The 17,702-nt window shown below is 32.5% G+C and overlaps 2 protein-coding genes across 3 annotated transcripts; both read left to right on the forward strand.

The window, feature by feature from the left end:
* Positions 1–11,001: 11,001 nt before the first annotated feature.
* LOC113706591 (uncharacterized) lies at positions 11,002–15,361 on the forward strand. 2 transcript variants are annotated; one of them, XM_027228516.2, is made up of 5 exons: positions 11,002–11,478; positions 13,578–13,673; positions 13,751–13,799; positions 14,024–14,138; positions 15,002–15,361. In XM_027228516.2, exons 1-4 carry the CDS (start codon positions 11,056–11,058, stop codon positions 14,119–14,121), a joined length of 666 nt encoding a protein of 221 aa, XP_027084317.2. In that variant the 5' UTR covers positions 11,002–11,055; the 3' UTR covers positions 14,122–14,138; positions 15,002–15,361. The 2 variants fall into 2 exon arrangements, with proteins under 2 accessions (XP_027084317.2, XP_027084318.2); XM_027228517.2 differs by having other exon boundaries at positions 15,007–15,361.
* Positions 15,362–15,838: 477 nt separating this feature from the next.
* LOC140013119 (protein PAM68, chloroplastic-like) lies at positions 15,839–16,575 on the forward strand. Its single transcript, XM_072062221.1, has one exon. It carries the CDS (start codon positions 15,909–15,911, stop codon positions 16,509–16,511), a length of 603 nt encoding a protein of 200 aa, XP_071918322.1. The 5' UTR covers positions 15,839–15,908; the 3' UTR covers positions 16,512–16,575.
* The last annotated feature ends 1,127 nt before the right edge of the window (positions 16,576–17,702 follow it).

Genomic DNA, 17,702 nt, shown 5'->3' on the forward strand with positions numbered 1-17,702 from the left:
CAGCTATCAAGAGTCTAGCGAACTATGACCGCTATCAAGAGTCTAGCAAACTATGATTAAGAAACTTTAGTGGTAGTTGGAATTGGTTACATTTTGCACTCGGTTTCGAAGCTTCTTTTTTTTTAAATTATTATTATTAAAGTAACTATCAAGTAGTCTCCATTTTCTGTAATAGAAGTATATTTTGGACATTAGACTGAGTCAATATCCTCAAGGATACTAAAATGGGATGGTTTCACAAATCACCCGAGGTTTGTCTTAATATCACTTACCACTCTTGTGTTTCAAAAATCTCTTTTGCCTCCCCTTCATTGACATTTTTTGTAACATTGTCCCCTCCTATGCATTAAAAATTCATAGAAGAGGAGCGATAACAATTTACTTTCAATTGTACCCTTTTGTTGTCCTTTACTTAAATATTAGAGCAACAATTAAGACCAAAATAAACCTAATAAACAAAAGACAAAGTGGGAGAGATGTAAGTGCAATAAAGAGAAATTGTAATCGATAAGTAGTTTTACAACGGTGCAATGACTGGTTCTTCAACTCTAGGATTACAAATGCAGCAAGATAATAACATAAGAAACACAAGTTTAGTGGTAAAATGACAAACTTAAAGAGGAAATTAGTAGAAGACAATGTAACAGATCATAACAAGTTCTAACATTAGAAGGCACTCTTATAATATTCGTTAATATTATTTAATATAAAGAATCGATATTATATTTACAATATGAAGGTGATAAGTAAGATTTCATAAAGCGAAAGAAATCCAAATAAACTATATTTGCTTCTAATGTCTGTTTGATGTGCTTCTATTATATTAAGTAATAGTAGTGTCAGAAGTCCCATGCCTTGTATTGCTGCATGACCATTATGAATTGTAATTTTGCTAATTATTGCCCTAACTTTTCTGCTTTCCAAATTCAATTTTTTGTGCAAATTTTAGTTAATCAATTAGGAGTTTCCAGGCTTTTCTGGAGATTTCGTTAGATCCCCCTCCCTCTAGTATAGAGTAGGAGTAGGTTTAGAATAAATTCTATTGTGTACGGAAAAAAAATTAGGGGTTTTCAGTAGGATAATATCATCATTATATCTCACCCATGATGACGACATCTTTTTTGGTCAATATGATAGGAGAGGTAAGAGCGATTTTTGAAACTATATGAGTGATAAATGATATTAAGGCAAACCTTAAGGGAGGTTTGTGATGTTATCCCTCCTAAAGTAGAGAGGAGCAAAACTGAAACAATTTTGATGTGATGCATCATTGACTTCGGATCAAAGTTTATTTGTCCCCATTTTACAAACTTTTTAAGTCATTGATTATTGTGACATTTTCACTCGGTGCACAAGTCCTTTTAGACAGCTTCCACCTAGATATAGCCACCAACAGCAGCTGAACTACATTGTCTTTTTCAAATCGAACCAGTCATATAGCTGGCTTCAAGAAACTACATGAAAGATTGAGTCATGGACTGCCTGCAGCATGCAGGATGAAAAATTAGGGATGGCAAGGGCGGGGGACCCCTCCCCCAGTCCCAGCCCCGTTGCCTAAACATATCCCCCGCCCCCGTCACCCGTTCCCCTCGCCCCGCTCCACACCTGTGGGGGAAAAGTTTATAATTGATAAAACTATATAATTAATAAAAAATATAATTAGTAATTTAGTAGAAATGTACAATTAGTAAAAAGTATCTAATAGAATAAATGTAAATTAGTAAAAATTGTAAATAGTAATTTAGTATAAATATATTAGTATAACTAATCAATAATAATATAAATATATAATTATCAGTATAACTAATAACATTAATTATATTACATATGAATAATTTGATATTTATAACTAATAATATTAAATATGTTATGTATATATATTATTTTATTTAAGCGGGGGACAGGACGAGGGATGGGGAGGGGGTATAGTCCCCCGCCTCGCCCTACCCCTGCCCCAATTGCCATCCCTATGAAAAATTATTCAAGTCTTCCTCTTCATCCAAGAATTCTCAAATACAATCAGGCCTCATCTAGTCATCTTTACATTGACATTATATACTTTAGGGAAAATCGTTCCAAACGTCCCTTACATTTTGTAAAATAACTTTTTTTATTTCTTACTTCTAAAAGTGTAATTTTACGTCCTTTACAAATTCACATTGGTCAAATTTTGTCCCTCTCTAAATTTCTGACTAGTTTTTGGCTGGAATCCACCAGGTGATCATTTTTTAGGGGCAAAATTATCAAATCACATTTTATATAATCTGATTTATAGTCTCTCACATTTCGCAAAATGAATTTGTTCATCCATCATATTTCATAAAATGAATTTTTTCATCCCTCACATTTCACAAAATAAAATTTTCATCTCTCATTGATCATGTGTATAAATAATATTTTCTTGTTCTTAAAAATTCATGTACATGTATATTTGATTTTTCTTGAACAGTACGAATAACATGTAATATATCTTTATCTAGTTTCAACTAAATAAGCTAATTGTAGTTGTAGGTAAAATCAAATAGAAATATATTATATACAATTCATACTATTTAGGTGAAATCACATAGACATATATATGGGTTTAAAAAAAATAATTCATACACATGATCAATGAAGGATGAAAAAATTCATTTTGTAAAATGTAGGGGACGAAAAAATTTATTTGTAAAATGTGAGGGGCTATAAATCAGATTATGTAAAATATGATTTAACAATTATACTCCTAAAAAATGATCATGTGCAATGTACATAGTGAATTCCGCTAAAAACTAGTTGAAAATATAGATAAGGACCAAATTTGATCAATGTGAATTTGTAAGGGATGTAAAATTTCACTTTTAATAATGAAGGAAGAAAAAACTCATTTTACAATATGTGAGAGACATTTTGAATTATTTTCCTGTACTTTAAACAGTTTTTTGGACGTTAGACTCAGAACAGCAACAGAAGGATATAGCTGAAAACAACTGTGCCTGGATATTTTTCTGCAACCTTAGGTTGATACATGACTATGCTTTTAAAGAGATATATGTATATAAAGCACACTATTTTAGTCAAGTTCATTGACATCTGTTTTGTCCTTACCATGGAGACAAATGACTCCTTTGCTGTATAATAAACAAGTCTAATGTATACGTGAATGGTACATAATTTTGAGTAAATCCAACATAAATGTTTAAAATGATTAAAAAAAAAAGGAATAGCAATAATCCTACCAAGAAGTTTAATCTTGGACTTTAGCCAGTTTTAGATCAATCGATGAGTTAATTTCCACCGGAAAATCTGTCTAAGAATCCTAGCTAATAATGGATGTCACCAAGTAATCCGTTTGGATTGAAAATTGTACGGAAAAAGACTTTTAATTACTATCATACTTCTTGTGATATGATATATATAAAATTATAAGGTGATAGAGTAACGTATTTATGGCATCTCCAAAATTTTTTTCTAAATAATTCCTCCAAAACAGTTGCCCTAGATATGTAGCGTATGTCAAAAAGATTACTTTTCTTTAGTCGATGGTCGTCCGATTTTGCTTGTACTCCAAGGCGGTGGTAAGAATACATTGTGAAAATTCTAAGCTTATATCGTTGTGAAAATTCTACACTCCGTACGACTTGAAAGTGTTTTTTTTTTTTTTTGCCCTTCAAAAATCTGATTTTTAGCTTGGAAAATTTCGAATTTAATCAAAGAAATTGCCGAGCAGTTGTTCTTGGTTCCCTACACATATATACCACAACATTATTGTCAACATTTGTTCTTGATTGCCTACATAATCCTCATCCTCTGAATTTTCAGCTAATTAATACTAGGAAATAGTGCGTGTGTTTCCATTTTCTTGTTTTGACTTCACATTTCTATAATTTTTTGACAGGTTGATCGGTTAGATTTTATAATTGGGTTAAAAACAAAAAATCCCCCTATAATATACCTAATATACAAAAAGCCCCCGTGATTTCAAAACATACAAAACGATACCTCATGTTTTGAATTAAATTGTAAATTAACAGCATTCATTAAAGTTAACAAAAATGATGGTTTCGACTGTTAAACTTACCGAATTCTGTTAAATTTACCGTTAAGTTTACCGGATTCCGTTAAGTTTAACGAATTATGTTAATTTACAATTTAATTCAAAACATGAGTTGTCATTTTGTATATTTTGAAATCACAGAAGACTTTTCTGTGTCTTAGATATACCACGGGGGGGCTTTTTTATTTTTAACCCTTTATAATTTGATTTTGTTGGTTGGAAAATCAGTTTAGTTGACCACAATTATTAAAAAGAGACACAAAATATTGCGCTTCCAGAGAGAAATAATTAAGTGGACTATTAGTGTTTAATTAGTACCACCCAAAACTTAAGATTAGATTAAGTTTATGGAATTGAGTTCAAGATATAAGCAGTGCTAAATTTTGGTAAACCATTTACTGAAGCAGTATCAACTGACGAGTAACGGAAATGTTTTATTAAAGGAATGTATAAGATATATCGGTGCTCAAATCGATTTTAACTTTCACATGTCCTTTTATTCAAGGATAATGATTTACAATACCAACACGATGGACTGCGATATATGAATCATAATTTTGTAATTTTCTCTCTTATTTATCTTTACCTGATTTTACTCCCACGATCCTTGATTTCTATTTCAGTAAATTATAGGTTATTTAGATACGTTGTGATTTTTTTGTCGCTTTTTTGTAGCAATACTCTATATTTAATATTTTTTTTTACCTTATCACCCCTAGAAGTGTAAACGAGTCTAATCAAGTCGAATATTCTAATGATTAAATTTGTTTGATTATTTTAACAAACTTAAAATTTTGCTCAAAATGGACTTTTCTATTTGCTGAATCGAGTTTGAACAATCTTTTTATTGAGTTTAAGTATTATCGAACATAAAACACTATTTAAATTTAACTTGATTAATTAACGAATCAAGATCAAATGAACTTTTATCAAGTCAAACTCGATTTAAGTAGCAAATTACTTTGTCCATCTTTCAACTCTACCCACCCCTCGTCATACCCCTTTTTCCACAAACTGTCAAGTATAATATTAGAGTCCTAAACCTGACAACGAGAGGAAGATTCGTCCTCTTTATTCAGGCTCCGTTTGGATTAGCTGTTTTTGGGGTTGTTTTTAAAAAACAGCACTGTAGCATTTCGTTTTTGAAATACAAGTCCGTTTGAATTAGTTGTTTTTGGGGTTGTTTTTCAAAAACTATATGAAAAACTTTTACTGTAAATATTTTTTGGATTATTTTTAGAGGTATTTTTAAAACATATTTTTTGAGTATTTTTATAATTTATAATTTTTATATTTTTATATTTATATACATTTATGCATTTATAATACATTTATAAATATTTATAAATTTATATAAAAATATATAAATGTATTATATTATATATAATACATAATATAAATGTATTTATAAATGCATATTATTATAAATGTATAAATTATAAATGAATATTATATAAATGTATAAATTATAATTTTTACATTTTTATATAAATATATATTTATGCATTTATAATACATTTATAAATATTTATAAATAAATATATTTATATATTTATATAAAAATATATAAATGCATTATCTTATATATAATACATAATATAAATATATTTATAAATGTATATGTAATATCCCGAATATTAGGAGGTTGTTTGTGAAGAAAATATTAAAGTATATTTCTTCGGGTTTGATTTAAAACCTTATTTTGTTTTAAAAGACTAGAAACCCTAATATTTTAGTCAAAAACCCTAGTTCACTTGTGACTAACCGGTTTTCTTAAATCTCTCACATATTAATTGAAACCCTAATTTTAATTACTGGAATTGGAAAATTCCTCACGTTTTCTTAAAAATTTCTTTTTATTTGAAAATTATCATTTATTAAAGCCTACTATCCAATTATTCCATAATAAGTGCAAATGAATCTAGAAAGTAGAGTTTTACTCTTCGTTTTCAAGATTTGAGCAAATTAGGGTTTTCGCGATTTTTCGCCGGATGAATTTTCGGTACTGACCAAGGATCAATTTGGTGATTAAAAGTGACTTTTAAGTGAGAAATAATATGTGACTAGTAGCAATGATATAAGGTTAGTGAATGGGAAGTAAAAACCCTAATACGTGTGTTTATAAGAAAAACGGCGCGAACCGGCGGGTCCCGCGCACTACCGATTGAACGCACCACTTGACCACCACTTTCTTGCCATACAAGCTCATTAATATTTGAGCAAAATATCTCCTAAATTCTAGCTAAGCCTGACCGAAATTAATGGCTGAAAATACAAGAAAGAAAAAGAAAATTTTACTTGGTAAGGTTTGTGACAAGTGTCACACCCTGAGTGGCCATTGACCAAGACAATTGTTCAACCTTCTTATCTCCAAATTGGCTTCATTCACCTTCATTTTGCAGCTGCTTGGCCGAGAGGAAGGAGAAGAAACACACCAAGGGAAAACACTCCATTTCTTCTTGAATCCAACAACTAAGTGAGAAATCAAACAAAACAAACCGATTAAACTTACCTTTGAGTGATTAGTTAGTGATTTGTGGTGAGATTTTTGAAAGAGAAAGCTTGGGCTACACTTAGTGAACTCTAGTCAAGGTAAGAAAGCTTATCTCTCTAAATTTTACTTTCAATCTTGTTAAATTAAGCTTAGCAACTTGATTTTGTGGTGGAATCATGGATATTATCATGTTTTGGAAGTTTTCCCCTTTTTATATGATGAACTAGGGCTTGAGGAATTTCTGCCCAATTTGTTGTATGATGTATATATGTTGAAATTAAGGTTATAAGAGAGGCTTTGGTAGTGATTATACCAAGAAATTAAGGAAAGTTGCACTAAAAACTAAAAATTCCAGAATCTGGAAATTTTTCCCCAACATTCTGTCCGAATTTGTAACTGTATGTTAGAGGCCGAATTGGCCTTAGGTCAAAGAAGGAAAGTTGTAGAGAATGGTATTTTATAGGTGCCTACAAAATTTCAGCTCAATCGGAGCAACGTAGGTCATAAAAAGTCCAAAATACCCTTACTGTTTTAAGTTTTTCCACAGCCGTCCGTTTGGTCCTTTTGTCCAATTTATCACGTTTTTTCACAAGGATCCATACTGATTTAGCTTTTTGCCAAAACATGAAAGTTGTAGTATTCTGACTTAGCTTTCAAACGCCTCTAAGAACACCTGAATCGGACTTTTGTAACCTGAGTTATGACCATTACAGTACAATGCGGTTAGACAGCCGACGAGTTAGATTTTAGTTCTGTAAATTGAGGATTTGACTAAGTTGCATTGGAAACTGGACTACGTGACCTTCATGAACATTGTAGCCCTGTGTCTTAGCTTCGAAACGGCATAAATTGCGCCTCAATCCGATAAGCGTAGCCTCAAGTTCATGTACGTAAGAGCACGTATATTTTAGTTCATGAACAGTACAATACGTGACCTTCATTCACCATTGTACTGTTCATGAAGGTCTACAATGTTCATGAAGGTCAATAACCTACAATACGTCTCAATATACCATTGTACAAAACATTGTAGTGTTTCTTGAACTTGAAGTAATTGAATCTACTTTTGAACTTATATGTTCGAACCCTGCTTTGACCTTGCTTTTGAACTTATTCGTATTTGTGTGGTTGTAGACCAGCTACAATGTTCATGAACTTGAGGCTGTTCATGAACATTGTTCATGGACATTGTAGTCCATGAACATTGTAGGCTGTTCATGAACATTGTTCATGGACTACAAGCCCATTGAGTTATGACCTTCATGGTACATAACATTGTACAAAACATTGTACAAAAGTTCAAGCGCCTCAAAACGGTATATTGAGACAGACTACAATGTTCATGAAGGTCACGTAGTCCAGTTTCCAATGCAACTTAGTCAAATCCTCAATTTACAGAACTAAAATCTAACTCGTCGGCTGTCTAACCGCATTGTACTGTAATGGTCATAACTCAGGTTACAAAAGTCCGATTCAGGTGTTCTTAGAGGCGTTTGAAAGCTAAGTCAGAATACTACAACTTTCATGTTTTGGCAAAAAGCTAAATCAGTATGGATCCTTGTGAAAAAACGTGATAAATTGGACAAAAGGACCAAACGGACGGCTGTGGAAAAACTTAAAACAGTAAGGGTATTTTGGACTTTTTATGACCTACGTTGCTCCGATTGAGCTGAAATTTTGTAGGCACCTATAAAATACCATTCTCTACAACTTTCCTTCTTTGACCTAAGGCCAATTCGGCCTCTAACATACAGTTACAAATTCGGACAGAATGTTGGGGAAAAATTTCCAGATTCTGGAATTTTTAGTTTTTAGTGCAACTTTCCTTAATTTCTTGGTATAATCACTACCAAAGCCTCTCTTATAACCTTAATTTCAACATATATACATCATACAACAAATTGGGCAGAAATTCCTCAAGCCCTAGTTCATCATATAAAAAGGGGAAAACTTCCAAAACATGATAATATCCATGATTCCACCACAAAATCAAGTTGCTAAGCTTAATTTAACAAGATTGAAAGTAAAATTTAGAGAGATAAGCTTTCTTACCTTGACTAGAGTTCACTAAGTGTAGCCCAAGCTTTCTCTTTCAAAAATCTCACCACAAATCACTAACTAATCACTCAAAGGTAAGTTTAATCGGTTTGTTTTGTTTGATTTCTCACTTAGTTGTTGGATTCAAGAAGAAATGGAGTGTTTTCCCTTGGTGTGTTTCTTCTCCTTCCTCTCGGCCAAGCAGCTGCAAAATGAAGGTGAATGAAGCCAATTTGGAGATAAGAAGGTTGAACAATTGTCTTGGTCAATGGCCACTCAGGGTGTGACACTTGTCACAAACCTTACCAAGTAAAATTTTCTTTTTCTTTCTTGTATTTTCAGCCATTAATTTCGGTCAGGTTTAGCTAGAATTTAGGAGATATTTTGCTCAAATATTAATGAGCTTGTATGGCAAGAAAGTGGTGGTCAAGTGGTGCGTTCAATCGGTAGTGCGCGGGACCCGCCGGTTCGCGCCGTTTTTCTTATAAACACACGTATTAGGGTTTTTACTTCCCATTCACTAACCTTATATCATTGCTACTAGTCACATATTATTTCTCACTTAAAAGTCACTTTTAATCACCAAATTGATCCTTGGTCAGTACCGAAAATTCATCCGGCGAAAAATCGCGAAAACCCTAATTTGCTCAAATCTTGAAAACGAAGAGTAAAACTCTACTTTCTAGATTCATTTGCACTTATTATGGAATAATTGGATAGTAGGCTTTAATAAATGATAATTTTCAAATAAAAAGAAATTTTTAAGAAAACGTGAGGAATTTTCCAATTCCAGTAATTAAAATTAGGGTTTCAATTAATATGTGAGAGATTTAAGAAAACCGGTTAGTCACAAGTGAACTAGGGTTTTTGACTAAAATATTAGGGTTTCTAGTCTTTTAAAACAAAATAAGGTTTTAAATCAAACCCGAAGAAATATACTTTAATATTTTCTTCACAAACAACCTCCTAATATTCGGGATGTTACAGTATAAGTGTATATTATTATAAATGAATATTATATAAATGTATAAATTAATATATTATAAATATATATTAAGATTATGTATAAATGTATTAATATAATTAATATAAATGTATAAATGTATTAATATTATGTATAAATGTAAAATTAATATTATGTATATTAATATAAATGTATAAATGCATTATATTATATATAATACATAATATAAATGCATATTATAAATATACATTAATATATATATTATGTATAAATGTACATTTATATCAATGTATAATATATATTATATATATAATTTATATAATATATAATATTTATATAAATATATTATAAATATATAAAAATATTTTTTAAATAAAATAAAATATTTATAATATGTATAAATAAATATATTAATTTTTAATATATATAATTTTCAATTTGTATAATATACATTATATTGTATATGTATAATATAATATACATAATATAATATATTATACATAATATACATTTATACATTATTACATATTATGTATATTATATATTATACATAACATTATTATACATTATTATACACAATAATGTACAAAATAATATTATACATTAATAATGTATGTATTATAATATAATGTACATAATATGTTATGTATAAATATTTATACATTTATGTATACAATATTACATATTATGTATATTATATTATATTATGTATAATATTAATGTATATAAATATTTATATAATATATTATATATAAATATATAATTTTCAATTTTCAATTTGTATTAATATAATATATATATATATATATATATATATATATATAATATACATAATTGAAATAGACATATGGAGTTGTTTTTGATATAATGTTTGGATATGGTGTTTTTTGAGTTGTTTTGGAAATACACATTTACTGTAGTATTTGGAATGTGAAAAACAGTTTTTCAAAAATAGAGAAAAAAACAAGGAATCCAAACGGAGTGTCAGTTGACACACATTCACTACAAAAACTATCCAATTACAAGACTTTATAAAAGCGTTCGACTCTAAAGGCGTGATACTTGTTTGGAAAGGGATTTTTCATCAAAAAATCTCTATGTTTTTCGTGAACATATTTTTGAATCACATTTTTATCTTACACATATCGAAATCGGTACAATATATTTTTTATAAAAACTCTAAAAAATGGCAATCAAAACATTATAGTTCTTGCATTATGAAATTAAGGGCATTACCACGCTTTTGAAATAAAGCACTGTCACGCCTTTTGCCTGACTCCTAAATTCCTAATTACCCAACTTCAGAAAAACAAGAGGTTTTTCTTCCAAAAAAAAAAAAAGGTCTTTTGGCTGAAAGACGACGTCGTTGGACGATTTCATTCATCACAGGTTCAAATTTGTTATTTTCAAAATTCCGGGATCCCGCCACTATAAATATCCCCCACAACGCGAAATCTTTTCAAACTTCATTTTCCCTAAATTGATTCCGGAGAGAGAGAGAGAGGGGAGAAGAGAGGGAGAGAGATGAGGACGCGATCGACTAAGAGGAAGACATCGGCGGTGAACCTATTGGCATCGCCGTCGCCGAAGACAGCAGAGGCGACGACGCCAGGAAGCCCTATGATGAAATCGCCGAGTGAGTCGCCGAAAGAATTCGAGTTCAGCTTCAACACAACCAAGCTAGCGTCATCACCATTAATGAAGAAGAAGAGCAACAGCAGTGGCGGTGTAGGAGGAGCATCATCGGCTACGATGTTCATGCAGCGTACCGGAGGAGGGCCAGGAGGATTCTCACCCTCGCCGCTCAGAGGTATCAACTCCATTTCGGATCTGAAGGGGCTAGCTTCGTCTGGGTTGGATTCTATCAAACGTCAGCTGGAGCGATCGCAGTCAGAAATTCTTAAGGACATTGAAGCTTCACAATCTCGTCTCCAGAAACGATTTAAGGTCTCTTTCTGTATTTATGTACGCGTTTTGGTTCATATTCAACGAGTTATGAACTTAATTACTCTAATTAGTACTGTATGGACTGCATTTTATGTAATTTCGTTGGTGATACCAAATTTCAGCTTAATATTCTGTTTTGTGTACCTAAATTTCATGATTTTTGAAGCTATGGAGTACTCTGATATTTTTCTTTTGTATGTCTATTCGGTTCTTTGATACAACTATGAGTTGCTATGGTAAGTTTGGATGTGTTTTGCTATAATCTTTATTTTATTTATCTTTATGGTTTTGTGATTTTTTTGACAGAAATTAATTCAAATTGTCTGTCTATGAAGAGTGAAGACACATACAGAAAAATGATATGTGCATACATAGAAGTTTTGCTAGGATTTTCTTATCCTTGAAGTTAATTGAATAATTATACTGGAAAAAAATAATGATACAATCTAATTGAGGGTATGATGGGTCATGTGCGTGTATATACTTGTGATCGGATAAGATAAAATAACAATTATTGTATGGTACAAGTATTTTTTTTTGCTTCTCAAATTGCATGTATACTGTCAACTAAAATTCTCAAAGGATGTGTGCTTCGTGGTCTGAATGTTTACATAAAGATTGTTTTTATCTATCTTAGTTGTTATTCTCCATCAATCTGCTTGTTTAAATGGAATTAGTGTGAATTTTCAAAATTCCGTTTAGGTTGTTCTTACCTTGTGATATTTCAACAACTCATGGTTAGATTTTAACATGCACACCCATGCTTTGGCACTTGCGATGCCGGCTCTTTCAACCATTGTGATGACACTAGCGCCGCGCCCAGTTTTTGCAGATACTTTTTCTTCAATAGTTAAATAAGGCGTTCCTCATGTGTAATATACTGCAAAGACTATACCCAATAACTTTAGAATTACCATAATTTTCTGCTTGATATATATATATATATATTTGCTAGTAATAATCTTGTATTTTCCTCTTAAAAGCTGCTGCACTTTTTTGACTGTTCGATTAGAAGTCGTAGGTGTTGGATATACTATACCTGTGAAAATGGTTATTTTTGTGGCACTGGCATTTGTTACCATTCATAAACTGTTGCATACCGTGACTGCATTGCAATAGATGTCTTAGACATTGGTTCTACATTACTTTGTAAAGTTTGATTAGTCAATATATGTACAAAATTCCCATAGCCATATGAGACATCATATTGAGCATGTCATGGAAGATCCCTACTGTGAGATAGTTGCTCCTCTTGAGGTCTAGTTCACTTCTTGTTTGTGCATGGTATTGTACCCTTAAAATATGAAATGAAGAGTTTCTGTTGATCGTGCATTACATGAGATGGTCAACACACATCATATTGCATTGCTGGTTGAGAAATATAAACTATCTGTTAAAAAATGAACTATCATTGTAATATTGTCTGAAATTATGGAAAGCTCACTCTCATTGATACGAGCACATGGTTCATTTCTTTCACCCTTTATTTCTCTTCTTCTATTTTTTTCAATAATTAGGCTTTCATCTATTCGCAAGAACTAAAGTGCAATGCCCCGGGGCCACAAGCTCAAGTTTAGCTTTCAGTACAGAAGTACTTAATTGTTAAAATTGGTTGTATTACTAAGTTACACAAGTCAACTTCAGCCTTTAAATTTTTTAACTGTATAGATCAAGATTTAGATTTTATAAGGGATTGCATTGCAATGTGTTTTTAAAAAGGTTGCACAGAAATATGAGGAAAGGGTTCACTTAACTGACACTAAGCCATGCAGCAGAACATGACATCACAAGATGTGGACTTACCTCCATGTCATCTTGGCATCAGGATCTAGAATCCCAACAAAGTCTTTATGCTTCTTTTCTCTTAAGATTCTTAAATTTGTTCTAGTACATTTTCTTTCCAAATCTCCTCAGTATCTGTTATTGTATAAAGTCTAAGCGCAGTTGATTTTTTCTGTCACAATATACTAGCTGAGATTATGATGCTTTAGTTGCTAGTATTGTATTGCACTGCAATTATGGGTAATACTTGCAAATCTTTGTGAATCAATATCTCAGTGCACCTTTGCTCTGCTTCACTTCTTGTGCCATGATGACAGATTCAATCTCAAGCATGCCAGCAAGTGATGGACGAAGCAGAGAGAGAAAACAAGAAAATGTCTGATCGTATCACTGAAACTCGGGAAGCAATGAAGGTAGGAGTCTTGACTATCATCTCACTATAATCACCCCAGTATCATTCTCTAACTCTGCTGTCTTGATGGACTTTCAGGCTTCATACAATGAATTCATGATTGAAGCACAGTCCAGTGCATCACGTTGTGAGTTTCTTAATTTTTTCCAAAATGTTTATTTTGTTCCATACCTCAAATTTACTTCAGCATGGTTTATAGCTGCTGTTCTTCATACCGGCTCATCCAAATTAAGGAATAACCTTGTATAGGGCATAAGCAACAACCCATGTCTACATATATGACATAATTCTTCCAGCCTAACTTTCTCAGCCCATGAACTGTTTCTTTTCTTGGTTTGTCCCAAATTGCAGTGTGCAAAACTTCCATTCCCGAAATTTCTCAGTCCTTTGAGAAATCCATCAACTCTCTCAGAAGCCGCTATGGGATTTCCTCAACTTCAGCTTTGTAGACTTACTGAGTTTCTAGGTGAGTGTATTGCTAAAGATTTACTGTCCTGTGAATCATATTTTCCATAGTCAGCTTTGGCGTTTAATTTATACATCTACATGAAAAGTGCATGTCTTGGTACATAGTCTTATATGCTTATTTGTGTATGTAAAGCTGGATTCAGAGTTTCTCTTTCTGGAAAGTGACAATTCCAGCAGGAGACATTTACTCAGTTTACTAGTAACTTGTTTTAGAGGTAAATCTTGTACTGGCTTTAGGAAAAAGAAATAACTGTGGAAATTTGGAGTAGCTTTGACACAAGACAAACTCATAAATCTTGGACAGGACAGTTGATAAAATTGAAGGATTGGCACACAAACATTTTGCGCACTGTTGACCCTCGTTTATATTTACTTTTATGCCACTCAATGTTGATCTTTGCCTTGGGTTATAAAAACTGCATTGTATCACACTTTAAGTAGTAAATCACCCAAATTTTGGTTGTGATAACTTCTGGTGTCATATGGAAATAGTGAAAATTCAGGATGACAGAATACACTTTCAGCATTGAATTTAGAGGGCTTCTTAAATGTGATGAGGTGCACGCTTGGTTTCTTTCATCCGTCATTGTCCATCATCTTTTGCTTTGTGCCCCATTAGACTAATCTTTTAGATGCTATGTCTATTCTATGCCATCCAAACACTAGACAACACTTGTGCTTGAATTGTGTTTACAGTTCTTAAACATTAATGTTGCAATTTATTATTTTGATTTCTGGACTGAATTTCCACTCCCTGCCCTTCCCTTTCCCTCAAAGTAAGAAGAAAAATGAAACAGAATTCTATACATATGAACAATCCTCCTGCTATGGAATCTTGATTTTTTTTTACCCTTTCTGCAGAGAAGTTGCGGATGGTATGAAGAGAAGCTGCTGGAGGTGTCTTATTGTAATATGATTTCTTTCTTAGCTTGTAAATTTACATCGTCTGCATAAATCTGGCTACAAAAATAGAGAGGATACAAAAAGGGTAAACTTGTCTTAAAAAATTCATAAGCTACATTAGTGCTTCTTCCCACTTATTTGGTAGCATCGCTTACTTTTCCCTTGTTCAGCTCCTGAACTTTGATTAATGCATAATCCATACTGTAAAAAATTTGTAACTTCTTGGTCCTGCCGATTATCCCTACAATTTAAATGTTAATACTGCTCATGATTGCCCAATAGTGAGCCTAAAATTTATTGTATGAACTTTATAAAGAAGTTGAGGTTGAGAGGTGAATTTTAGTTTATTTGTGCATTATGACAATTTTATCTTCTTTGAAGATGCTAAAGAATGGATTTCAAAATGTGCAAGACTGTTGCCTTTGCCCACTCTCCTCCTCGTGTACGAGACATGAAAATGATGGGGCTCAGTGATGGGTTATTTTCCATTTGGTTTTCGTTTATTATTGTTATTATTATAGAAAAATTATTACCATTTCCATAAACTCTCCTGAGTTCAAAAGCTGATCAAACTTGTCATCCCATATAACTTTTGTCAGAAATTGTTATGCCGAGTGAACTGGTCAAACTGATTAGGACATGGGTGACATGCAAATCCCATCTGGAATAGCTGTTCCCTGTTTTATGGTAAATTCAGCAGGTTCTTTTCTTTTACTTACTTTTTTTTTTGGGTAGTATAGTCCTTTTCGTACGTGTAAACAGTAAAACGAATCAGATAAGCTTTTTGCCTCAAAGAATCTGAAGAAAGATATCCCCGACCAACCATTTGAGCCCTTGTAACTGAACCGAAGCAGAGAAAGCAGTGATGGAAACCTGTTCCTATCCAAGACCACATCCCTTATCCTCACTCTCTTCAACTTCACTAAGCTCATCAAAACACCTTCTTCAACTCCCAATCTTAACACCAACATATAGGAACCAATCTCGTCAACCACAATTTACCTCAATCTCTGCAACTCTAAATACTCCAAGAGGCTTCGGACCATCCCCAAAAAAGGCCAAGAAGACCAAGATACCAAAGAAAGACTATGATGAAGAGGAAGATGATGATGATGATGATGAAGAGGAAGAAGATCGAGAAGAAGGCATTATACCAGAGATAGTCACCAACAGAATGATGAGCAGAATGGGATTTTCAGTGGGTGTCCCTTTGTTTATAGGGCTATTGTTCTTCCCATTCTTTTACTACTTGAAAGTTGGGTTGAAGATAGATGTGCCCACTTGGATACCCTTTATTGTATCATTCATCTTCTTTGGGACAGCCCTTTTGGGGGTTAGCTATGGGATTGTGTCATCCAGTTGGGATCCTTTGAGAGAAGGGTCATTCTTGGGTTGGAATGAAGCTCAGAAGAATTGGCCTGTGTTCTGGCAGTCAATTTGGGGTGGTGGATCAAAGAAGAAGAAGTAGAACTTGTACAATCTGCTGTTATTGCATAATCATTCATCAACAATTAATGCCCCTTTTCTGGGAATGACTTGCCTAAATTTTGATGATTGCCTTTTCTACATTTCTTTAGTTCATATACTCCACAACACAAGACCCCATTTATTTTCCCCTACATATAATGGCTTCGCTGTTTGTAGTTGTTGCCATTGATTTCCGTTTTCTTTTCTCATTTTACTTTTTGCAGTATCGCCTGGATGAGAAATGTTCTGGCTGTTATTGACAGTAAATAAGTAGCTGAGAAGGGACATCAAATTATTGAAAGCAAAGGTCTAATCTCCATACCAGATTTAAAATGACTGCATCCTTATGCTTCTTAATTATCTGTTCTCAAATTCATGTCCTTTTACACCTATTTAATGCTGCCATTCTAGGAATATTATTAAAAAAAAAAAGGAAGAAACCTTTCTTCATGCTGCCTTCAGTTTATAAAAGTGGACAAGGGCTAGTGCAGTTGTGATTTGATCCAGTTTTGTGTCGTGTTTATTACATTATTTGGTATACAATCAAATTATCGTATTATATTTGTTAAAAAATTGATATATATATATATATATATATATATATAATATTTGATATATATTCAATACAATAATCGTTATGTAACACTGTTAATATAGAATTAATCTTTCCCTCCACTGAATGTATATATTATCAGTATTGGATGAATGACAATTATATAAAATTTGAATTTGAAATTCAATTTTTGCATATGTGTCATGGATCCAACGGTGATAGTGTATGTACTGTCAGTGTAGGAAAGATATACTCTGTTATATATCAAAATTATGATATGTACAGTAATTAAATACAATCAGACAACCTTACCTGCATCCAGTCCACATTGTCGACGAAAGAGGAATTATTCAAAACTATGACTTAGACACCTGCGGTGTCATTGTTGAAACAAAATAATTTGAAGGGCTCAACGATCTGGGGTTACCATTTTTCAGCAATGGGATCGGCAAAAGTATGAATCTGGCAGCGTTAAATAAGGCGGACAACCTGCTTTAAAAATCTCTAAAACTTCTTGCTGTTAAGGAACATTTTGCAGTTCCAGCCACAGCCCATCCGTCTTTCAGAAGGGTTGGGCCTGCTATGTGAGGTCCACATCCAGATTTCGCAATCTGCTCCCCTTTCCCAGTTCCCTCTCCA

The sequence above is a fragment of the Coffea arabica genome, chromosome 8e (genome assembly GCF_036785885.1).
Source record: "Coffea arabica cultivar ET-39 chromosome 8e, Coffea Arabica ET-39 HiFi, whole genome shotgun sequence".
Lineage (NCBI taxonomy): Eukaryota > Viridiplantae > Streptophyta > Magnoliopsida > Gentianales > Rubiaceae > Coffea > Coffea arabica.